This window comes from Rana temporaria, chromosome 8 (genome assembly GCF_905171775.1).
Source record: "Rana temporaria chromosome 8, aRanTem1.1, whole genome shotgun sequence".
NCBI classification, from domain to species: Eukaryota; Metazoa; Chordata; class Amphibia; order Anura; family Ranidae; genus Rana; species Rana temporaria.
The window spans coordinates 72,555,005-72,580,094 of NC_053496.1; the positions used below are offsets into that span (position 1 = coordinate 72,555,005).

General features: G+C 46.6%; 1 protein-coding gene across 1 annotated transcript in view; it reads right to left on the reverse strand.

Moving 5' to 3' along the window:
• Nucleotides 1–238: 238 nt before the first annotated feature.
• Nucleotides 239–25,090, reverse strand: part of CDK1 (cyclin dependent kinase 1) — a 26,930-nt gene continuing 2,078 nt past the window's right edge. The window contains exons 2-8 of the mRNA XM_040362005.1: nucleotides 17,837–17,897; nucleotides 6,898–7,054; nucleotides 5,194–5,317; nucleotides 4,940–5,110; nucleotides 3,668–3,831; nucleotides 2,625–2,766; nucleotides 239–623 (exon numbers count right to left, since the gene is read on the reverse strand). Coding sequence (XP_040217939.1) covers nucleotides 510–623; nucleotides 2,625–2,766; nucleotides 3,668–3,831; nucleotides 4,940–5,110; nucleotides 5,194–5,317; nucleotides 6,898–7,054; nucleotides 17,837–17,873 — 909 coding nt within the window. The 5' untranslated portion in view covers nucleotides 17,874–17,897 and the 3' untranslated portion in view covers nucleotides 239–509. The remainder of the gene's footprint in view (nucleotides 624–2,624; nucleotides 2,767–3,667; nucleotides 3,832–4,939; nucleotides 5,111–5,193; nucleotides 5,318–6,897; nucleotides 7,055–17,836; nucleotides 17,898–25,090) is intronic.

The following is a 25,090-nucleotide window of genomic DNA, read 5'->3' on the forward strand; positions in this document are numbered from 1 at the left end:
TTTTTTTTTTTTAAAACCAAAGACTGGTAGCAAAAGAAAGCCATTTGTTGGGGAGAAAAAATTGGAGAGAAAAAACAAACAAACACATGTGGAACTATTGGCATTTACAGCTTTATAAAACAGGGTCACAAAAAATGAACAAACAGAGCAGCTGATTTTCTTCATGTAATCTTCATCAGTAAATCATACATGAGGTATACAAGAGGATGCAAGCTGAAGAAAAACAACTGCACATCTGTAGATTTATTTGTGAATATAGAGCTTTATTAAATCATTTGATTTCTCATCTGTACACAGCTCCTTGGGTCAATATTTACAAGTGTTAAAGACAATGTAAGTACTGTGCACAACCACAAAGATTGCAGCTGCAGGTGGACAACAAAAAAAAAAGACAGACATAAATACACTGTAAAAAAAAAATAAAAAAATACACAAACAAAAAATAAAAATAAAAAAAACCAGCAGTGGCGATTCATAACATTTTAGAGTCCTGAATGAGCATCAGAAGCTTAATTCCTTATCTGGTTGGCAGGAAGGCTTGACTTATCCAAGTCATCAAAATATGGATGAAGTAAGGCTTTTCTGGCAGAAATTCTTTTTGCTGGGTCATAGATGAGCATTTTCTGTAAACAATAAAAATAAAAAAGGATATAGGTTAATAGTGCATAACTAAAAAATAAAATAAAACCACACCATCCACAAGAAAACCCACCACATCCTTATTGCCATTGCATTGTTTTAAGACAAGCAAGTGGACTTTCTGGCAGGGACACATACAACTATGAATTGACACGTTTGCTTGAATGGTGTAGAGAAGGCTTTGAAGATTTAAAAAAAAAAAAATAAAAAAAAATAAAAAAAAAGCCCCTCCCTCCTTTTTAAGGAAGCAGCATGCTATGGGGGGGGGGGGGGGGGGGGGCTGGAGGAAAAAAAAAAAAAAAAAAAAAAAAAAAAAAAAAAAAAGGACGGGACAGCCACACTTCCACAAAATTCTTAAATTCTAAGCGCCGATACCCCAGTGCGAAACGCATCAGCTATCCACCCTACTGTGACTTGTAGTGCAGTTTCCATTTTTTACTATTAAAAGCAACATTTTAAGAATTTCGTGGAAGTGCGGCTGTCCAGTCTTTTTCTCCAGTCTTCGCTTTGTGCATTGCCAGCACCCACGCTTCTGAGAGGACACTGATTGCAGAGTGCACTCACCTGGAGCGGCAGTTTACCATTTCAGTGCGGTAGAGTTAATTCTGGGAGGACGTCCTCCCAGAATCTTGCTCCTGCACGCCCCCGGAATCATCCGTGACTGCCAGGTCTAGAAGACCACGCGCATCACAGATCGCGTTAAATTTCCGCTGATAGCGAGCGGCCGTTTACCACGTGCGGTTTACCACGTGATCGCCCCCATCATTTGTAAACAAACCGGCAGCATGTGATGACGCCAGTTCCTCCCTCCCCTCTCTGTACCGATCGGTACAGTGTGAGCTGATGGGGAGAGAGCTGGGGCAGTAGCAGTGCTGTGGGCTGGATCTGTGACAATTGCAGTCACAGATCCATCCTTGTGCAATATTCTGCAATACAGTGTGCAATACCCTGCACAATACACCCTCCCACCACCCTCCAGTGCTTTTACCCAGTGGTCATCAACCCTGTCCTGCAGGGCCCACTAACAGGCCAGCTTTGCAAGATAACTGAAATACATCACAGCTGATATAATTTGCTGCTCAGTGATTGCAGTATTCTAGTCTGCATCTCCCCATGGTAATACATAAAAAACCTGGCCTGTTAGTGGACCCTGTAGGGCATGGTTGATGACTACTGCTTTTACCAACTCACTGCTACGATCGAAGCCAGGATCTTTTTTTTTTTTCAGGCTTCCCAGCCTAGAGGTGAGATGTGGGGATCTTATTGACCTCACATCTCACTGTAAAGAAAACCTGTCATGCTATATTTTTATTACAGGGGATGTTTACATTCCTTCTAATAGGAATAAAAGGCGATCAAAAAATGTTTCTGGAAAAAAAAAAAAAGTCAAACAATAATTTTTTTTTTTTTAAAGCGCCCCTGTCCGTGTGTGCTCTCATGCAGAAGCGAACGCATTGCTAATTCCTGCCAACATGAAAACCGTGTTCAAGCTACACATGCAAGGTATCGCTGCGAACGTTAGAGCGAGAGCAATAATTTTGGCCCCAGACCTCCTCAAAACATGTAACCAATAAAAAAAAATTAAAGCGTCTCCTATGGGGATTTTTAAGTAGCGAAGTTTGGCGCCATTCCACGATTGTGTGCAATTTTGAAGGGCGACATGTTAGATATCCATTTACTTGGCGCAACTTCATTTTTCATATTATGCAAAAACATTGGGCTAACTTTACAGTTTTGTTTTTAAGCACAAAACTTTTTTTTTTTAATACGTGTTCGAAAAATTGCTGCGCAAATACCATGCAAGATAAAAGTTGTAAAAAATAAAAAAAAAATAAAAAAACACACACAAAGGCTTACAATATCTATAAAGTTTGCCTTTACTACCTGGTGCCTATTTTTTGATATCGCACTACTATTTGGTACCAAGTATTTTTAGTGAACTGTTACACTGTCGATTTGTACATGCACATAGGATTATTACTTACAGCAAGCAAGTCCAGGCCCTCTTTATCAATGTTTTTCACATTAGCGGCCAAGCTGCCACCTTTCCATTTTGGAAATGTATTCTTGTAGTCTTGTAGTGATTCCACTTCCGGCCAGACTTCATTGTTGGGTGTTCCCAAAGCTCTGTGGAAAAGTTGTGTTAAAGTCCAAATGTATGCATTTATGCTTTAAAGCAAACAAATTCAACAGCAGGTAATTTTCCACAAGATGTACAGCATCGGTTGAGTTCGAACACCTAATCAATCTAGCAGTGTGCTTCATCAAAAAGTCCAACTTTATTTTTTTCGAACACCCAATAGTCAATATTTTAACTTTAGGTGCAGTTAGCCTCTAGCTTCCTTGTGTGAAACAGCAAGTTTCCCAGTCATAATTTTAAGTCCCTCTTCACTTGGAGATTTGAGTGGTTCTGCCACATTCGTATGTGTTCCAACTACTTCCATTATACTCGACATATAAAAAAATAAAAAAAATAAAGGAAAGCTAGAAAGAAAGATAAAAAGATTTGTACTCCCTAGGAAACTCACTGGCTGCACCAATTTTCTTTACAGTCACCTGCTCTCTTCTCTGCCCCCTAGCACTCACTGGAGTACTAGACTGTGGAGGGGGTGGCAGCAGCCAGCTCAGGCTCTCAGCGGCTCACCGAGACCGAGCCAGGTGTTGGTCCAGACATGCGGTCAGATCCTGACCACATGACTGATCTTTCCCGAGCCTGGACTGGCTCTGACTTCAGCCTGCTGTCAGCTGAAAATGTGGCACAGGAGTAAAAAAAAACGATCTGCACTCTTGTGATCCACAGCAGAAGTACAGCCTGTACTTCTTTCAAATTCCTAGAAGCAGGTGTTTAACCAAAAGCTACCTGCAAAATAACCATTTATATGAATGACCTTTCCTGCTGTTACAATCTAATTTTACCAAACACGGACTCCCTGCTAGTTATCCCACTGTTGTAATACACAATGCAGCCAGTAAATCTCCAGCATTTTTAATAGACAAGATTTGTTTCCAGGCAGATTTATACACATACCTGAATATTCGGAAAAGCTGGTCTATCTCAGAATCTCCATGGAAGAGCGGTTTCTTTGATGCAATTTCTGCGAATATTGTACCTATGCTCCACACATCAACTGGTGTAGAATATCTCACAGAGCCCAAAAGAACCTCTGGTGCCCTGTACCACAAGGTAACCACCTACAGTAACAGTAATAGTATTCATTACAGTCCAATTGTGATAAATATGACCGTACAACACATTTGTTCCTAGAAATAATTTAGAACTACCAAACACGTTATATGATTAATAGAAATCCAATTGGGACACAAGCTTCCAATCTAAAAAAAATTAAGTACCACTTATGCCATGTGTGGAAACTGCTGCAGATTGTGCAAGATTGTTCGCCATAAAGTTGTTCAATAGGGAGCCTCACTTGCCAGTAGTCTCAGTGTATGGAGATCAGAAGGTGTAAGCAAGCCGTCACCATCAGAAGTGCCAATGATTTTTATTTTATTTTTTGGCCATGATTGTTTAGGTCTCAGGAGAAATAAAATATGAGATGACAAAAGGAAACATACATATATATAGCCGCTTTGGAGAAAGTATCCAAGCTCTGCTCTTTGCGTTTACTGTAGTGCTGGTCTGTGGAGGGGCAGGAGAGGCTGGTTCAGACTTTCAGATGCCCGCCAAGAGGCTGAGCCAGCTGATAGGTACCTGGGTGGATGCCAACATTAAAGTCTGGTTCCTTCCAGAGCCTGAACCGGCTCTGACATTAGCCAACAGGGGGCTGATACCCGTTTAATCTGGGTCACAGGAGAGCAGAAATACATGCACTTCTGACCTAGAAGAGAAGTGTGGCCAAATAAGATTTGGATATACTTTTAATGATTACAGAGCTGCATTAATTTTTCAGTCTTTTCAGTGTTCAGGCTGGATAGGTTCATGAAATGATGGGCAAGTGCTGCACTGTCCAGGAGCGCTTCGATTCCTGGCTAGTATGAGGATGCAACAACCATGGGTCATATCCAAATCTGCAAGGGCTCAAGTGCAAGTTGGACACCGAGTATCATACAAACTGGCTGCCAGGACTGGGAATAAAGACTGCTGGGGACAGTGGTGGAGAAGTGGCGAGCATGGCACCCAGAGCAATATTTACTTTAAAAAAAAAAAAAAAAAAAGAAGAAGAAAAGTAAAAAAAAAAAAAAGAAGAAAAGTAAAGCTGGGATAGTAGGTCTTTAAGGTTTCATATTGAGACCCACCACTTTACACCAAGCATTTCAGAAATTTGTATTGGGTTTGACATACCTCATGTGTGTAAACTCTGACTGGGATTCCAAACGCTCGGGCCAGACCGAAGTCAGCCAGTTTTATGACACCTTTGCTGTCTATTAAAAGATTTTGAGGCTTTAGGTCCCTGTGCAAGACTCTTCTGGCATGACAAAATATAATGCCCTGTAGAATCTGATACAAGTAACTCTGTAGAAGAAACACAGCATGAAAAGAGGAAGCTTCTTTCTAAAATTTAGCACAGAAGATTGTTAGTTTGAACCGATACATACCTTAACAAGCATAGCCTCCAAGTACTGGCCGCTAGGGATGGAGTCCAAATACTTTTTTAAATCCATGGAAAGAAACTCAAATATAAGATATAGTCTGGAATCCTGCATTAGAACATCTAAAAGACTGGGGGGGGCAAAAAAAAAAAAAAAATCACACCTCTAAAGATGATGCACACCAGTAATGCCACCTACAACCATTTGTATAGTACAATATTTATTAGAAAAGCACAACATAATTCAAAATAGTTTGTTAAAAGTTGCTGAATCATTTTTTTTTAAACGCCCTTTTTTGGGGGGGGGGGGAATTAATAAAATCCCAGTAAAGTTAGCATGTCACACTTTAATGGAATGGCGCCAACTTCAGTACTAAAAATCTCCATAGGCAACGCTTTTTTTTTTTTTACAGGTTACCAGTTTAGAGAGTTAGGAGGTGGTCTAGTGCTAGACTTGTTGCACACACACGGCGATAAGTCAGTGTGGTTTGAATGGAGTTTACTTGCGCGCGTGTTCTGAGCGCAAGCCATCTTCTCCAGGCTGGAAAGCTTGAGATCTCACGCTGACAGATGTCATAACATCTCGCCCAGGCCTCCGACAGTCAGAGATGACTGGACCGGAAAATGACTGGAAATCTCCATCGTCATCCGGCGCTGAATGATTTTCTCTGGGCCCCTGATGGCATGGGGCCAGAGAAGCACCGGATGGCGGCGGGATGTCCCCTCCCGTCGCATACAAGAACGATCAAGCAGCGTAACTGCTGCTATCATTCTTACCGTGCACAGAATCACCGGCTGAAAATAAGGATATCTGAATGATGCCTGTAGTGGTAGGAATCATTCAGATATCCTTAAAGTCAAAAGGACGTCATATGACTGCATGGGGTAGGGAAGTGGATTAAAAAAAAAAAAAAAAAAAAAAACACCCCACACACTGCATAAACACATTGGCGAATACTGAGCAGTGTCTGCCGTTAGTAAAAGCACCTCCCACAGTACACAAACACTGGCTAGGAACACATTTAACCCTCTGATCACTCCCGTTTAACTCCTTCTCAGCCAGTGTCAATAGTAAAATGACTGAATATTTTTAGCGCTGATCACCATTAGGCCCCTTTCACACGGGGCAGTGGAGGTGCGGTGACGGTATAGCTGTGCGATTTTTCAGCGCCGCTATACTGTCGTATTTACCGCAATATTCGACTGCTAGCGGTGCGGTTTTAACCCCTGCTAGCGGCCTAAAAAAGGGTTAATACCGCCCGCAATTCGCCTCTGTAGAGGCGCATTGCGGGCGGTATTACCGTGGTTTCCCATTGATTTCAATGGGAAGGAGCGGTAAACACCCCGCTCCTATACCACTCCAAAGATACGGCTAGGAGGACTTTTGGAGCGGTTCCGCTAGCGCACCGCTTCAGTGTGAAAGCCTTCGGGCTTTCACATTGAAGCCTGCAGGGCACGATTTTTTCAGGCGGTATAGCAGCGTTATTTTTAGCGCTGAACTGCCTGAAAAACGTGTCCGTGTGAAAGGGGCCTTTGTGTCACTGGTTCCCCCCCCCCCCCCCAAGTGTTTTTTTCAAACTTGTCCTTGTTTATAGCGCAAGAAATAAAAAACGTAGAGGCGATCATATACCACCAAAAGAAAGCTCTGTGTGTGTGCGCGCATTTCCTTATTGCGATACAATTTTAGCTGTAATTGGAAGGAGTCACTTACCACACAATATTGGGGTGTTGAAGTTCCTTAAGAAGAGAGATTTCTCTGATCGCTGTGCTTGGAACTCCTTCCTCTTCATTTTCTAAACGGATTTTCTTCATTGCAACAATCTGACCAGTTGCTTTGTGACGCCCTTTATATACAACCCCATAAGTACCTAGAAAACAGATTGGCATGGTCATTTATTAAAAGGCATTTTAATCGTTTTTTTGTACTCTCCATAAAATCCTTCTCTGAAGTTCATTGAAGGACACATGACTTTAATCTTGACCTTAGGGTTATGTCGCCACCTTCAGGAGAGGACTAGGCAGAACATACAAAAACAAACAAAAAAAAACAGCAAAGCTGCACAGTACCGCCCAGGGGGCTGTCCTACTGGCTATAACCCCTCACACTGCATCCAGCAGCTCAGTTTGTCAAAAAGCAGTACAAACAGAAAAGGAGTGGCGAGTACAAAAATAAAATTGTCTTTCGTTCATTGACAGACACTTCAGTTTAAAGTGGTTGTAAATCCTTTACAATCACTTTAACCTACAGGTAAGCCTAGATTAAGGCTTACCTGTAGGTGCTTGAAATATCTCCTAAACCTCCAGGGTGCAGGCACATTTGGCAGGCACATTATAGTGTCCTGTTACTGCCGGCTCCCACGCAGGAGTGACTTTATCGCAACTCCGGCTGGAGCCGCGGAAGTAACCCCCGGGCAAGATGTCAGCTCCCCGTGGGTTGGAAGAGGAGGGGGCTTCGATCGGAGATGAGTATTACATAATGATACAGGGTCATGTGCCACAGCAAGGCCCGAGTCTGAATCAGAGCTTTTCCCAGAAGACGGTGGGGGTGTCTTTTCCCACCCCCCTTGAGCCTGCACGCCACTTTCACCCTGGCAACGAAAGACTCCAGGACAGTCGACAAAGCGTCCATAGGCACCGGTTGCCACCACAGGGATGTCTGGGTAAGGAGCGCCAGCTCCTGACGCCATGCTGACCCACACTTGCCTGACACCCGATAGGGTCAAGGTAAGCCAAAAGTCCACCCTCATAGCCGCCACAGACCGAGGGGCAGGACTCACCACCCTGACCCAGGTACCACGCTGTGCTGCCATCCTCCCCTGTGTCAGTCATGAGTAGTTCTGTGTAATTCGCGCCATTCCAGACTAACCGTCATAGCACTAGGGGTAAAACAAGCTGAAAACAAAAAAAAAAAAGCTGCCTCAGCAGCACCTGCAGGCTCTGGGAAAATGGCTGCCGGCCTGCCTGACAGAAAACTACACCAAAATGGTCAAAACCACGCCACATGGCGGCCTTCAAACACAAAAAAAAAAAAAAAAAAAAAAAAAAAAGTACCTCAAACACCCCACTATGTGAGGGGAAAACAGGGAAAGACCACCAACCCCCCAGCGCAGCCCTGTCAGGACTCGAGACCCGCCAGTCACACAGCTGTCCCAGCTCGGGAAGGAGGGAAAAGGACAGGGAGAGAAGGGAGAGTGAGAGACCCCCTATTCGACCTCCCAAGGGAATGCCCAGCTGCTCCATCCTGCTTGGACAGGTGGAACCATACTTGCCCGTCCTGAGGGGGAATCGCTGGACGCATGCCACAGACAGACCCATCACCCGAGCCGTACGGGGTGGCTGTCGGCCACTGACACAGACAGTAGTAGCCCAGTCATGTGTGCCCCAGAGCATATAGCTCACCGGCCACCCCAGGATGGGGCATGTCGTGGCCGACCCATCACGTAGCCAAGGCCTGCTCACGCTCGATGGCTGGGGAGACTACCAGGATCTATATTAGCCAGCATGTTGATGGTAGATCACAGGAATCAGCAGAGAGAATTTTTTTTTTTTTTTTACCAGGACCAATGGTCCCCACCAGGAGCCAAGTCCTTCTACACTAGGCAAAAAAAAAAAACACTGAGCTGCTGGATGCATTGTGAGGGGTTATAGCCAGTAGGACAGCCCCCTGGGCAATACTGTGCAGCTTTGCCATTGTCTTGTCCTCTCCTGAAGGTCAAGATTAAAGTGCCGTGTCCGTCAATGAACGAAAGAAAACAATGCAGATGCTCTGCTAACATCTACAATAATACATTTACGATGACAGCTAAAAGTTAGCTTGAGTAATAGCCAATGCAAGTTCAGCATCTCAGGATTCAAACGATATTCCGTAGACTGAAATACGGCATTCTGAAGGCTGTACAAACGCAAGGTAGTTGACAGGGCATCAACTGTTACGGCCTGTGTTTACAGGGCTTTGGGCTAGTGTTAATGGCATCAATTTGAGATTCAGAATTTACTGACAAGTGTAAAGTAGCAGACATCCTTCATGGCTCATAGATGCATTGCAATCTGTATGAAAATGCAAATGTTTAGTGTGCAGACACACGCAGTGCAAACAGCATTCACGTTTTTAAGCAGATTTTGCATTCCCATAGACTTGTGTGGGAGTGCAAAACTTGCTTGAAGCAGACCAATTAAAGGCAAAAGAAAAAATAGGATTTTTGTACTCACCGTAAAATCCATTTCTCTGAGTTCATGGACGGACACAGCAGCAATTGACCTTAGGGTAATATCCTCCCTTTTAGGAGATTGACTAGGCATAAAAAACAGCATGTTAAGTGTTAAAAACTCCACACAGCACAGTAACTCCCAGGGGGGCGGTTCCCCCGGGTACATCCCCCATTCTCTGTTCTGCAGCCTCAGTTTGTAAACAAGCAGTACAAACAAAGGAGGGGTGGGTGCCGTGTTCATCCATTAACTCAGAGAAATGGATTTTACAGCGAGTACAAAAATCCTATTTTCTCTTCCGTTCATGGACGGACACAGCAGCAATTGACCTTAGGGACGTCCCCAAGCAGTGTCAAAAATCGAGGGGTGGGAAAACACAGCAAACCAACTTCACCCCAAACAAACCAGAGTTCAACGGAGGAACTTCAACCTTAAACAGCCGCCTGCAAAACCTTGCGGCCAAAGGAGGCATCTGAAGATGCGCTCACATCCACCTTGTAAAACTTTGAGAAGGTGTGGACTGACGACCAGGTCGCTGCCTTACACATCTGTAAAACAGACGCTTGATGGCGGAAAGCCCAAGAGGCACCAAACGCCCTGTTCGAATGCGCCGTAACCAGGTAGGGGGGCGCCCGCCCCTTTAGGGCATAGGCCTGAAGCACGACCTGCCTGAACCACCTAGAAATGGTGGCCAACGAGACCGCCAGACCCTTCTTAGGACCAGTCACTGTCACGAACAGTGAATCCGACCTCGTGAAACAGAGCCGTAGCAGAAAGGTACACCCGTAGGGCTCGAACCACGTCCAAGGAATGCAACGCAGCCTCCTTTTGGTTTGCCGGCCGAGGACACAAGGATGTGTGGAATTGAGCATACAGAACCGCCTCGAAGGAGGTCACCAGCAGACCCAGAACTTGCATGCAAAAGCGAAGCGACGACCACTTTGGGTCGCCAACCGCTGCACCGCAGATTGCAGTGTCTGTAGTTTCTCCATGGGAAGGAAAACTCTCGCCTCTGAGGAATCCAGGACCAACCCCAGGTATTCCAGATGCTGAGACGGGACCAACACCGACTTCTGGACATTTAGCAGCCAACCGAATTCCCGGAGGGTCTGGCAGGCGATACACATCCACCTTTAATTCTGAGCTTGAAGAAGCTCTTAGGAGGTCGTCCAGGTATCCTACAATAGCAATCCCACGCTGCCGCAGCAGGGCCAGAATCGGAGCAAGCACTTTGGTGAAAAGCCTTGGCGCCGAAGCCAGGCCCACAAATTGAAAGTGGTCCTCCCCGACACCAAAGCGCAGAAATCTCTGGTGCTTTGCGCATATGGGGATATGCAAGTACGCATCCTTGATATCCAAGGATGCCAGAAAATCCCTGTGATGGAGTGCCACCACTACAGAGCGAACCGACTCCATCCTGAACTTTTGCACTTTGACAAAACAGTTGAGGTCCTTGAGATCCAGGATTGGATGGACCCCTTGCTTCGAGGACTACAAACAGATTGGAGTAAAACCCCTGAAACCGTTCCAGTAAAGGAACCGGCACGATTACTCCCCTGACCAGCAGATCTTGAACAGCCCCAAACAGGGCTTCCCGACGACCCGGAGGAAGCTGGAGGTTGGAAGGAAAAAAAAAAAAATCAAAAAAAAAAATCAGTTTGGCGGACAAGGAAGAAACTCTTGTATCCCAAGGAAACTACTTCGCAAAAACCCAGCCGTCAGAAAGAAGAGACCTCCACCGAGCCGCAAAGACGGGCGGGGGCAGACCTTCATGCGGAAGCAGGCTTTTTACCGTGTTTCCCCGAAAATAAGACCTACCCCGAAAATAAGACCTACCCTGACTTTCAGAAAAACCTGCAATATAAGCCCTACCCCGAAAGTAAGACCTAGTTTAAAGTGCTGGTGAAATACTAGTGTTATACTACAGTGTTATATAGTGTAGAGTGTGTGTGTGTGTGTGTGTGTTTATATGATCTAGTTGTGCCAAATACCTTCGGTTTAGCGCTGACCTCCCGCTCCTCTCAGCTGATCTTACGCGGCTCTCCTCTTCTCCTCTCCTCTCAGCTGTCAGGGGGATCTCGGGCCCCCCTCCCTCTGTATTCTTTAGAGCTGGGAAGAGACCTCCGGCGGGCCATGGAAGCGCCGAGCGAGCTAAGCTCAGCTGATGTCACGCTGCTCTGCTCTCTGCAAGCTGTCAGTGGGGAATTTGGGCCCCCCTCCCTCTGCATTCCTTAGAGCAGGGAAGAGACCTCCGGCGGGCCATGGAAGCGCTGAGCGAGCGGCGCTCAGCTGATGTCACGCTGCTCTGCTCTATGCTCTCTGCAAGCTGTCAGTGGGGAATTTGGGCCCCCCTCCCTCTGCATTCCTTAGAGCAGGAAAGAGACCTCCGGCGGGCCATGGAAGTGCTGAGCGAGCGGCGCTCAGCTGATGTCACGCTCTCTGCTCATCTGCAAGCTGTCAGGGGGAATATGAGCCCCCCTCCCTCTGCATTCCTTAGAGTCCTCTGTGGGCCATGGAAGCGCCGAGCAGGGTTCAGCTGATGTCATGCTGCTCTGCTCTTCTGCATGCTGTCAGCAGTGCTCGAAGAGGGAAAGAGAGCTCCAGGGGGTTACAGATGCACCCAGCACTTGAAGAAGGTATATGGCACAATTGAATTGCAGACATACACATTTTGCAATATGTGGTGCTGTGAATTTTAGGAATTTACAAGCTTTTTTACACAGTTCCACAGGGGATTTCTGACAGGCAGAAGGGAGAGAAGACAGCCCCCGGCATGATAAGACCTACCCCGAAAATAAGCCCTAGTGTCTTTTTGGTTGCCCAAATTAATATAAGACCCGGGCTTATTTTCGGGGAAACACGGTAGCTTGCGGAACCAGGGTCACTTCTGCCCTTCAGCGAGCGTGGAATTGTTTACCTGCCACACCGGGCGAATGAAAAAAAAACCGCTCGGGCGGTAAAGGAGGGCCCCTGCCTACGGCGAGGTTTCTTACCTTTACCCGATTGTGGGAGCAGAGTGCTCTTACCTCCCGTGGCATATTTTATGTCATCCAGAGACGCCCCAAAAAGCTGTTCACCCTTGAAGGGTAAGTCCACCAAGGCCTTTTTAGAAGACTGGTCCGCAGACCAACACTTCAGCCACACAAAGCGGCGCAACACTACCGCGTAGGCCGAGGCCCTGGAGAGCAAGGAAAGCCTATCCAGGGCAGACTCAGACAAATTTTAGGCCCTGCACTTTGCCCGTTCAGTAAGTGTCTGACACTAGAGCCTCGGCCAAGACCGGTCTCACCGCCGACCCCACCACTGTGAACATGGAGCGGGCCACAGCCTCAGCTCTCCTATCTGCGGGGTCCTTAAAAGCGGGAGCCTCTTCCACAGGCAACATGGTCACCTTGTTCAGCCTGGACACAGGGGGGGTCCACTGACGGAGGAGAGATCCACTTCTTTAGGAAGTCCCCCTCAAAAGGATAACGGACCGCAAAGCATTTAACAAAAAAATAAAAAAATAAATTGTGGCCGATCCCATTCCTTCTACAAAAATGTTTCCAGATAAGGAACACAAGGAAACACTTTTGCAGTGCGGGTCTTGCGGAACCCAAAAGGCACCGACATCTGATGTCTCCGCTAAAGCCTCAATTTTTTGAGTATCCCGCACCGCAGTGATAAGAGCTCCACTAGCACTCTATCATGCGCTGACCCTGAAGCAGAGTCATCCTCACTGTCCGTGTGGACTAGGCCTGCATCCTCTGACACCTCGGAACCAGGGCCGGGAGCAGTAGCAGGGCCCGATTTTGTGTCAGAGGCATCCCCAGAAGAAGGCGGGGGAGCTTTTACCCCCCCTCTGGCCGCGCGCCGCTTCAATCCTGGCAACAAACGCCTCAAGGACTGCCGTCATAGCATCCACACAGGCCGCAGGAACAGGGGCACTATGGGTCAACTCCGGGATGTCTGGGGGAGAAGCATCTGGTTCGACGCCATGCTGACCAACCCAATAGCCACCCTTAGACTGCAAGGCAAGATCCACAGGCCACCCTCCCGGCCGCAGCAGAGAGCAGGGGACCCCCCCCCCCCCCAGAGGACTCGCCACTCGACCAGGCTGTACTGCTGCTGTCTGGCCCAGAGCGCTGTCCGTGCTTTAGGAAGTGTGCTGGAGCCGTTCGCGCTGATATTCTAGCCACTAGAGGCAAAAACCCCATCCAAAAAGAGCATGTGGGCTACAAGAAAATGGCCGCCGAACTCTAATAAAGGCGCCGGGCACCGCCAAAATGGAGGCTGCGATGCACGGTAAAACACATCACACAGTGAAAAACACAGCAGCCCCCCCCCCCCCCCCGCACACATGGCAATAAAAACAGCACACCCGATAATAGACAGCCCCCAGCCACAGGATGGAGCCCCCCACCTTACGGCCGACCACCCAGAGCGCGGTGGAAGGAGAGGAAGGGAGAGAGGAAAGCAGGGCGGACCCCCGATTGACCTCCCCAGGAATGCACCAGCCGCACCACCCCGCCAAAGCAAGGGGACTGCTACTTACCCGTCCTGCGACCACCGGCTGGAGGCATCCGGGACAGAACCAACGTCCGCGCAGTTACGGCATGGCTGTCGGCCCGGCACACTGTGACACGGACATAGAGCCCAGTCATATGTGTGCCCTGAAGCATATAGCTCACCGGCCACCCCTGGAGCAACGGGGCATGACGTGGACGGCCCAGCGCGCAGCTAAAGGCCGGCACACCCTTGATGGCCGAACTTGGGGGGGGGACTACAAGGATCGAGGATCCAGCCCGTCACCCAGTCGGCAGTTGATTGTAGATCCCAGGATCCATCCAAAAATGCAGGAAAAGCAAAAAAACAAGAAAAATCCTCAGAGCACATGGGCCCAGAGGAGCCATGTCATCTCCTACTAGGCAGAAAAAAAAACTGATGCTGCAGAACAGAGAATGGGGAATGGGGAATGTACCCGGGGAAACCACCCCCTGGGAGGTACTGTGCTGTGTGGAGTGTTTAACACTTAACATGCGGTTTTTTCTGCCTAGTTAATCTCCTAAAAGGGAGGATAATACCCTAAGCTCAATTGCTGCTGTGTCCGTCCATGAACGGAAGAGAAATAAAACTTAAAGTGGAGGTTCACCCAAAAACATAATTTTTTAACATTAGATTGAGGCTCATTTTGTCAAGGGGAATCGGATGTTTTTTTTAAATCGAAGCAGTACTTACCGTTTTAGAGATAGATCTTCTCTTCCGCTTCCGGGTATGGGCTGTGGGACTGGGCGCTCCCATTTGATTGACAGGCTTCCGACAGTCGCATACATCGCGTCACGATTTTCCGAAATTAGCCGAACGTCGGTGCCGTATAGAGCCGCACAGACGTTCGGCTTCTTTCGGCTACTCGTGACGCGATGCATGAGACAGTCGGAAGCCTGTCAGATAGGAACGCTCAGTCCCGAAGACCATACCCGGAAGCGGCGGAGAAGATCTCTCTAAAACAGTAAGTACTGCTTTGATTTAAAAAAAAAAAAAAAAAAAAAAAAAAAAAAAAACACACCCGATTCCCCTTGACAAAATGAGCCTCAATCTAATGTTAAAAATTGTTTTTCGGGTGAACTGCCGCTTTAAAGCGGTGTTTCACCCTGCAGAACAACTTTTTAGCATAAAATTTGGCATAGTAGCGCGAGCTACAGTATGCCTGTCTTAATTTTTTTATCCCCGTACTCACTGTTATATCGTACATAGAAGATTCCGACTGCCCGCGGGGAATGAGCGTTCCTTTCAAGAGGGAGGGTGATTGACGGCCGGCTCTGGCACGTCACGCTCCCCGAAGACAGCCGGAGTAGGTCTCGGCTCTTCACGGCGCCTGCGCACAGACTATGCGCAGGCGCCGTGAAGAGCCAAGCCTATTTCGGCTATTTACGGAGAAGCGTGACGCGCCAGAGGCGGCCGTCAATCACCTTCCGTCTGGATTGGAACGCCCATTCCCCGTGGGCAGTCGGAATCTTCTATGTACGATATAACAGTGAGTACGGGGATAAAAAAAAAATTAAGACAGGCATACTGTAGCTCGCGCTACTATGCCGAATTTTATGCTATATATATTTTTATAGGGTGAACCCCCTGCTTTAAGTCTACACAAGCAGATTTCGGAAAAGAATATCCCTGCTTGATTATTCATTAACTGACCTACTAACAACTGTAAGGCTCCGTTTTCATCTCGGTGTATGCGGGCAACAATCATGGTAAAATCTTGCAAATAAAATCGTGGGACGCCTGTTGCCCAAAAGAAGCTCATGTACTTTTAGGGCGACAGGTGTCCCGCGATTCTGCAAGTGCAATCTTACCGTTATTGTCACCCGACTAATCGTGGGGACATTGCACCGCACTTGCCATTAATGGGCAACGCACTGGAATCCCGCGATTTTCTGCTATAGCGAATCACTGCAATTCAGCACACAGCTATGAGCTTAGCCTTATAGTATAGTAAAACTGTACCAAGAAACAATTAAGGGCCAGTTCACATCAGATGCAGTTCCATTTTTCTCTGCACCAATAAAGTCAGTTCTGGTCAGTTTCTGCACCGGAATCTGACTGGAACAGACTGCACTGGTGTGAACTAGAGCCATTGGAATACACTGCATGCATTTTTAGTGCAGGGGGAAAAAAAGCACACAGAACTGCGTCTAGTGTGAACTAGCACTAAGGCTACCATTAATGGAAGTTACAAGCACTACCTGGCTGTATGGTAGCAATACTATTGAGCTTCTGACAGTTAGTAAAGTCAAAAGGAAAGCAAGAACCACTGATCAGAATACCTTTTGGAATTTAGATCAGCCAGGCAATGACTATTCTCAAAAAGAGTAAATATAGACAAGGCCAACACCATTTACAGCTGGGGGGGGGGGGGGGGCTTGCGGGATTTTGAATCCACCCACACAAACAGCCCCAATTCCATTGCTTTCATGGCTGTGGGTTCATTTTACCACAATTGGTGGTATTGTTCAGGGGGTACAGCTTCTGCAGCAGCAAGTATATAGAATTTGGCATGCTCTTTCAGGAAGTAATGCCAATGAATCCACTTGAAGCTCAGAAACCTGATGGGTCGTCAATAGCTCAATGTAATCTTATGAACCACATCCGCGCCACAACAAAAAGCCCGACTTTCTATAGAGATACTGTATCGGAAGTCAAGTTCCAAGACCACTGGACTTTGATGATTGAGAAATTGATCGCTAGACTTCATGGCAACATGTCTAAGGAACCTTTCACACGGGTTTGTCTGTGTACGGACTTTGCTTTGCTCAGCAGGGATCACTCCGCTGATCCCCGCTGGAGCAGGTGGATGACAGGTCTCACTGTGTGGAGATGGACCCGTCAAAGCCCTGCTCTCCTCTATTAAGATTGAATGAAAACAGACAGTCAGTACACATTTTCATCTGATTCTCCAGACGGATGGAAAATAGGGTTTCCATTCATCTGGATTTCACAGATCAAATGATGTCAGCGGACACGTCACCGCTGCTCCATAGGGAGGTGCATGGAGCACCTGATCAGGTCAGCCTGTCAATTTTAGGTGGACCTGATCAGAAAGCCAATGGGAAAGGGGCCTACCTTTGGTCAAGTCTAGAAACTGTGGCTCTTAACCACCCTTGTGAGACTTATATCTGCAGCTACCGGAATATTGATGGGTCCCACTTTTGCATACCCAGACTTTTAAATATTGAAACCCCCCTGGCTGTCTATTACCCTCTCCTTACTTACTCTTTTCTTCTGACGGTTTCTCCGTCTACACACCTTGTTCACAACAGTCTGCAATAGACAGGGTCCTTAAGGCTACATTCACACTGGTGATTTAGGCAGGAGGTGCATACTGTAGCAGCAGAAATCTTGATTCCTGCTGCAGCTCTGAACAGCTAGATGTGGCTGCCAGCCCCTATAACAGGTTTCCAGCAGCCCCAACTGTTTGCGGCTGTCTGCATAGCCAGCGTTTACCTGCCGTGATTGCTGCTGGATGCATTTTGAGTGAATCCAGCAGCGAATACCACCTGACGCCAGCGAGCCGTTCAAAGTGAATGGGGCCAGCAGCTGCATCTACCCGCCCAGACCTGCAGTAGAAATCAGAAGATTCCTGCCGCTACAATTCGCACAGCCTATATTGTTGTGAATGTAGCCTCTCTCTGATAATCTTTGATGTTGTCATTCTATTAGTGCCGAAACAACTAATCAAAAAAAAATAAAAAATTTAAGGCTATTATCCGATTAACCTAAACAATCGGCCAACTAATCGATTATGAAAATAATCGTTAGTTGCAGCCCTACATTCTATATATCTCAATGGTGCAAACAGCTGCCGTGTGATCAAACACTCATTCACTTTGTATTTTTGAGTTTTCAATCTTTATCTACTTTAAAAGTAAAGGTTTAATATAGCAAGGGGAAAAAATAAAAGTTACCCTCTCCAATTTTTTCGATTTTTGCATACTCATCCATGTCTGTTGATCTCTGCAAATATTCCTGAAAGAAAGAAAAAACAAACAAACATTTTAGTAACTATGAACACGGCCTAAAGGACATTTTTGTGAAGTGTTTTGCCCTATAATTGTATACATAAATAAAAATGTATATCTTTTCAGAAATCTTAGTGTCATGCGACTGCCCTACAGGGACCAAGCCTTTGGTGTCACGGCATCCCACTATTGAGCCAAGAGTCGCCAAATGTGCTTCATACAGCATTTGAGCTAGCACTGGCAGCAATGTTCTATTTGGAAGTTAGTTATTAAACTGAGAGCATTAGATCTTATGCATTTCCTCTTTTCTTGCCATATACAGTACATCAGGTGTTCGAGGACCTGTGTACTCTTCCCATAAGGTAAAAAAAAAAAAAAAAGTGCAAGGATCTGCCAGAGCCCAGAAATTATTTCTGAGGGGGGAACGTCGCTTACTTTGACCTTCTGGTAATGCAGGGGTCATGGCTTTGAGGTAAGCGGCCAGTTTGTATGGTGGAACACTATTTGGAACACTGTATTAGTGGTGATTGCATTGTAAACCATCATATTTGTCCCTATTCCATGGATTTCAAGCACTTCCATTTATGCCCAGTCTTCCTTTTGGGCCTTAAGGAGATCACTCCTACACATGAGCGTGGGAGTTAAATGACCACAGCATGGGTGTCAGAGAGGAAGTAAACCCAGCTGGGCAATGTTTTTTTTTAAATGGTGGCAACTAGTGGGGCAGGAAGAAGAACCCTGCTAGCTGTCACAGCAGGGATTGGGGAGGTGCAGGGGGCGGTTTGTTCATAACATGTTAAACCCGGAATGTGTGTAACATGTTTCGAAAGGTGAACTTGTCCCAACTACACTTGCTTTAGGATTTTATTGAAATACCAGAGTCTCACCATTTTTCAGAGTGTTTTAGTCACACAAATAGGAGGATGGTACTCCGAACACTTGTGGGGAAGCACAAGCGAAATCACGGTTTATTTTGCATTAGATGTTTTGCAACATTGTTTCGATTGAGTGTTGTATTAATGGGAGATGTTTTTGTTTTTTCCTCCTTTAGACATATTGACACAGAGTGGGGCTTGAGCACAATCTCAATCAACTGATCTGCACAAAAGCAGTGGCTCTCCCTGCTCGCTCCGTACTCACTGGACAGAGGCAGCAGGAGGAGCCATTGGCTACACCAGACATATGGGAACAGGCACAATAGACTGCAATTTTCTTTCATGGGTCATGTGAATTGGATGAGTTTTGAACCTCATCTAATTTGCATGTGTGAACCTAGCCACACACACAGGCAGAATGTCAGGAGGCATTTGGCGGTCTGTCGGACGTGCATGCTGGAAAAACCAACATCCGATTCACAATCAGCGCTCAGCCAATGACAGAGCACTGAGCGGAGTGTTCTGGCGGGGGGCCATCCGCCTGTCAGAACTCAGTGGTGGGAGATCGCTGCACTAACCTCACATGGTTAGCACAGCATCTCCGACTGGAGCCGAGTGTTTTTTTTTTTTTCCACCCCGCATGGTTAGGAAAAAAAAAAAAAGTACCCAGCTAGCTTTAGAATCCCTTTAATGTGATCAGAGCTACACAGGCGTGGCTTCAATTCCATCACTGACAGCTTGGGAGAGGCCTTTATGACAAAGAGTCCATTAACAAGGCCAGCGGTTTTTGAAGCTTACAATAAAAATCTGATTCCCAGACTATCCTTTTGTTTTCTATACATGTATTCACTACTGAATTGTAAGCACCGCCATTATGACCTATAATTGGTCATACGTCAGAACAAACGGCGGACAAGGGATAGTGGGAGCAAATACCTGGTATCGACTCCCCTCTGAAAAGGTGCCAAATGTGACAGCGAAGGGGGAGGAACCGGAAGTTAAATTTTTGGGTGGAACTCTGCTTTACGAGGAGTTGATTCACTAGGTCAGTGGTTCTCAACCTGAGGGGCGGAACCCCCCCGGGGGTCAAATGAGGATTTGCCAGGGGTCACCAAAGTCTGGGCTGTTCCTGAAGCCTGCACCGCTCTCCCAGCCTTTTTGTGGCCGCCCAGCTGGGCTGTTCAAGGAGCCTGCAGCCACCCACTCAGCCTTTTTGCAGTCACCCATTCAGTTCATGGCATGGCTGGGGGGCAGAGACTAGAGGTCAGCTGACTGGGGAGGAATGTGAAGTGGGAGGGGCTGGAGACCCCATCTCCTGATTTCGGCATAGGTGTCACTGCTATGAGACGCCACAAAGTCAGAGACAGTGAGTGACTACAGTTTTCAGATCAGCAGATAACCTTGATTAAGGGCACCTAAGTTGGCTGATCTGAATTCCCCCCACCACTGCCACTCATCCCATCCCTCCCCCCCCGCCACTCATCCCATTCCCCCACCACCACCAAGGAGTAAGAGAATTATTAAAATAAAAGGCATGGAAGCTAGAGGAAGAGACGTTGAGGAACAAAGACAAAGGGAGAGAAAGAACAAGTAAGACGGCAAGAGAAAGGGATGGGGGGGGGGATAAGAAATTTAGGATAGAGGGAGATAAAAGGGAAAGAAAGGAGAACAAAGATAAAGAGTGGTACATCCTAAAATGTACCATAAGGGGTTTTAATATTGTACGAGTTGAAGGGACTCAGGGAGCGCCAACTGTCTATGGGTTAGGGGCGCAAATTACTTGTCTCGCCTTGGGTGCTGGCAAGTTACGCTAGGAAAATAATTTTACTGTTAGGGGTCCCCACAACTTTGGAAATGTTATCAAGGGGTCACGGCACTAGAAAGGTTAAGAACCACTGATCTAGGTCAATGCCTCTTAAACAGAAAAAGCCATAGATGAAGTGAAATGTCTCCCCGCTATCAGAATATAATAGCACAGACAGAGTGCGGAAGGGTGACAATTAGATCCCCCCTCCCATTCACACTGCTGGATTGAACGGCCCAAGATTTACTAGAAATACCAAGATCTTGTTACATCAGCCTTCACCGGATGCGGATCCCAGTGATTGACAGCACCAGATCTCAGTGATGTCATACATGTCACTTCGTGGTCCATTCACTGGGGGGTGGGTCTACATGCTGGAAAGCTCCAATCCTAACACAGGTTTGGGGCATATTTTTTATTTTAAATACTCCTGAATGCAGTTCTAAACTACATCTATAAAATGACACATCGCACATACAGCCGCTTAACCCCCAGACCATATTGCTGGTCAAAGACCAGAGCACTTTTTGCGATTTGGCACTGCGTCGCTTTAACTGACAATTGCGCGGTCGTGCGACGTGGCTCCCAAACAAAAATTGGCGCCCTTTTTTCACCCACAATTAGATTTTTATTTGGTGGCATTTGATCACCTCTGCGGTTTTTAGTTTTTGCGCTATAAACAAAAATAGAGCGACAATTTTGAAAAAAAAATATTTTTACTTTTTGCTATAATAAATATCCCACAAAAATATATAAAACATTTTTTTTTCCTCAATTTAGGCCGATAAGTATTCTTCTACATATTTTTCGTAAAAAAGATAAAAACGTTGATTGGTTTGCGCAAAAGTTATAGCGTTTTACAAAATAGGGGGTATTTTAATGGCATTTTTATGAATATTTTTTTTTCACTAGTGATTGCGGCGATCAGCGATTTTTTTCCGGTACTGCGACATTATGGCGGACACTTCTGACATTTTTGGGACCATTGGCATATTTATAGTACGATCAGTGCTATAAAAACGCATTGGATTACTATAAAATTTCACTGGCAGTGAAGGGGTTAACACTAGGGGGTGGGGGAAGGGGTCAAGTATGTTCCCTGGGTGTGTTCTAACTGTAGGGGGGGGTGGCCTCACTAGGGGAAATCACTGATCTTCTGTTCATACATTGAAGATCAGCATTTCTCTCCCTGACAGGACCGGGAGCTGTGCGTTTTACACACACAGCTCCCGTTCCCCGCTCTAACGAGGAATCGCAGGTGCCCGCCAGGCACGCGGGCGAGCGCCTCCAGCAGTGCGCACGCTTCCCTAGTGGCCTGCGCGAGAGCCGACGTTCCATTACGTCAGGGATCGACAAATCCCGGGCGCCAGGTCGACTAGAAATAGTGTCCTGGCGACTTGGCTTGGAAGGTGGGCAAAAAAAAAAAATATATATATATATATATATATTTTTTTTTGTGAGCTGGTTCCATCTGGTGGTGAGGCGTTGGTATTACAAGTTATTACCACCAGATGTGAGCTGGCGCCATCTGGTGGTGGCCGTTGGTATTACAAGTTAAGCATTACAAGTTAAACAGCAATTCTAATGTCATTTTTCACTTCCATCTTCTTCCCTCTAATTAGAACCCCCAAACATTATATATATTTTTTATCCCAACACCCTAGAGAATAAAATGGCGATCGTTGCAATACTTTCTGTCACGCCGTATTTGCGCAGCGGTCTTACAAGCGCACTTTTTTGGGAAAAAATTACACCTTTTTTATTTAAAAAAATAAGACAACAGTAAAGTTATCCCCATTTTTTTTATATTATGAAAGATAATGTTACGCCGAGTAAATTCATACCCAACATGTCTCGCTTCAAAATTGCGTTTGAACACCGTTTACGTATGTGTTCGCTTCTGCGCGCAAGCTCGTCGGGACGGGGTGCGTTTTCTGGCTCCTAACTTTTTTAGCTGGCTTCTAGATTCTGAACAAATTTGTCAACCCCTGCATTACGTGCTCTCGCGCAGGGGAGCCGACCTGCCGCCGTAAAAAGACGGCGGCAGGTCGGCAAGTGGTTAAAGTGGAAGTTTAGCCAAAACCTAACTCTAAACCACATTCTAAACCTAATCAAGTTATGACAGGTACCCGCTCTCACTTGCATGCAGAACGTCTAGGCTATAGGTGTCAAACACCAGGTCCGCGGGCCGAATCCAGTCCTCCAGGCCATTTCATGTGGCCCTCGCACCTCTCCTGCAGCTGCAGGAGAGCTCCAGCACTCCTCTGGTCCTACTCCAGACCCCTACTTTCAAGCAATGCATCCAGCTTCTTCCCAGCAGCAGCATAAGGAAAGGGGAGTACACTGATGTAAGGGAGAGTGGGGGACTCAACTTCTGATGGCAAGGGTGGCTCTCGACATCTAATGTAGGGGAGGGGATGCGCTGGACAGCTAATCTTACCGATACAACTGGCCCTTTTGAGGACAATCATAATGCTGATGCGGCCCTCGATGAAACCGAGTTGAACACCCAGGTCTAGGCGATCCGAGCTGAAGTTTGACCCCCAACCTCCTTCACCCACAACTTTCTGGGACATGTGACAGAAGGCTGCAGAACCATTCACAAAGCACATCATGGATGACGTATGCACAGCAAGAAGCTGACTGTGAAGTCGCAGGCCATCACATTTGGCTTCCCACACTAAGACACAGTCACCCTGGAGACAAGTGAAGAACGGCACTGGATCCCTGGACTGGTAAAGCCACCCGTAGATTTTTCAAATCCATGCTGAACCGGCAGAGATTTAAACCATCTATGGGCAGGCTGATTGGATCAACTTGGGTACAACCAATAAGTTTGATATTAAATGGGCTTATTGCCAGCGCCCATAGCCCCACTGCCACACATGCACAGGAGTGAAGTCATCGCCGGAGCCACAATACGCGGAAGTAACCGAGCAAGATGTTGGCTGCCCGGGCGTTGGAAGAGTACGGCTGCAATCGGAGGTGAGCATTACATAATGAGCTAGTATGCCATGCCTACTAGCTTGTTAAGTCTTTGTCTTGCAGGGTTTTTTCCTGGGTTTACTTCCTCTTTAACCCATTGATAGCCCCTGATAACCTCTTCCCAGCCAGTGTCATTAGTATAGTGGCAGCGTATATTTTTTTGCACTGATCACTGTGTTAGCATCACTGGTTCCCAAAAAGTGTCAGATGTCCGCCACAATATTGTAGCCCCCCTTTAAGTCGCTGACTGCCGCCATTACTAGTAAAAAACGAATTCCATAGTTTACAGACGCTATAACTTTTGCACAAACCAATCAACATACGCATACATTGGTTTTGAAAAAATAAATAAAAATCTAGGCCAAACGCAGAGGTGATCAAATATCAGTCTACAACAGTGTCACAGAGACCACACAATTGTCAGTTGAAGTAACGCAGTAGCACATCACAGAAAATAGCCTATCAGAAGGGAGGTGGGTTATAGAGGAGCTACAAGCTCCTTCAAAAAGGGAAAAAAATCCACACACACTACTAAAGTCGAAGCTTCTCATCTTAACGCTTTTTATGCATTAGGGTGAAAAAACGTTTGTGGTGCAGAAGCGTGACCCCCCCCTTTACTTACCTAAACACAATCTTTCCAGCGATGAGAACGAGCCCAGCAGCTCCAGCCGCAGTCTTGGGCCCTCATTGACTAGATTGATAGCAGCAGGAGGCATTGGCTCCCGCTGCCATCAATCAAATCCAGTGACACAGGAGTCAGGGCCAAGTCCTGCTGTCTGTCAATGGACGCAGCAGCAGAACTCAGAAGCACGCCCGCATCGAGTGCCCCAATGGAAAGTGACCCTTCGTGAAGGTACTCTATGCGGAAGAGGAGCGCCGCTGGGGGGCCCCAGAAAAGGAGGATCGGGGCGCTCTGTGCAAAACCCTTGCACAGGGGAGGCAAGTATAACATGTTTGTGGTGGATTTAAAAATCGGAACAAAGCTTTACAATCACTTTAAAGTCAGCAGCTTTAACATAAGAATACTCATCTGGCCAAGGATCCCACGATGTTGGCACCCCAAGCCGATTCTTCAATCGGCTTTGAATGCAGGCACTGGCATCTGTAGTAAGGGAAACAGGAAGTGAAGCCTTGCAGCTTCACAGTCTGTTCCCTACTGCATACGCTAGTACACACCAACAGATCATACGAATGATCGTACTTTTTTTTTACTATGTTGCAGATGAAAAGCTCTCATACGAGAGAATAAAAATTTGGAAGAGATTTAACTTAAAGTGGAGGTTCACCCAAAAAATCAATTTTTAACATTAGATTGGGCCTAATTACGTGAAGCAGAATCGGGCGTTTTGATTAAAATCAGTGCAGTACTTACCGTTTTAGAGATCGATGTTCTTTCCCACGGCCCAGCGATGCAGGAAGCTCTCCACCTCTCTCCACCCGGGCACGCACTGCACGTGCATGAGCCGTGCTGTGAATGGTCAGGCAATTTTCGGGGACCTGTGACGTGTCCCAGAAGATTGCAGAGGGGCTGATCTT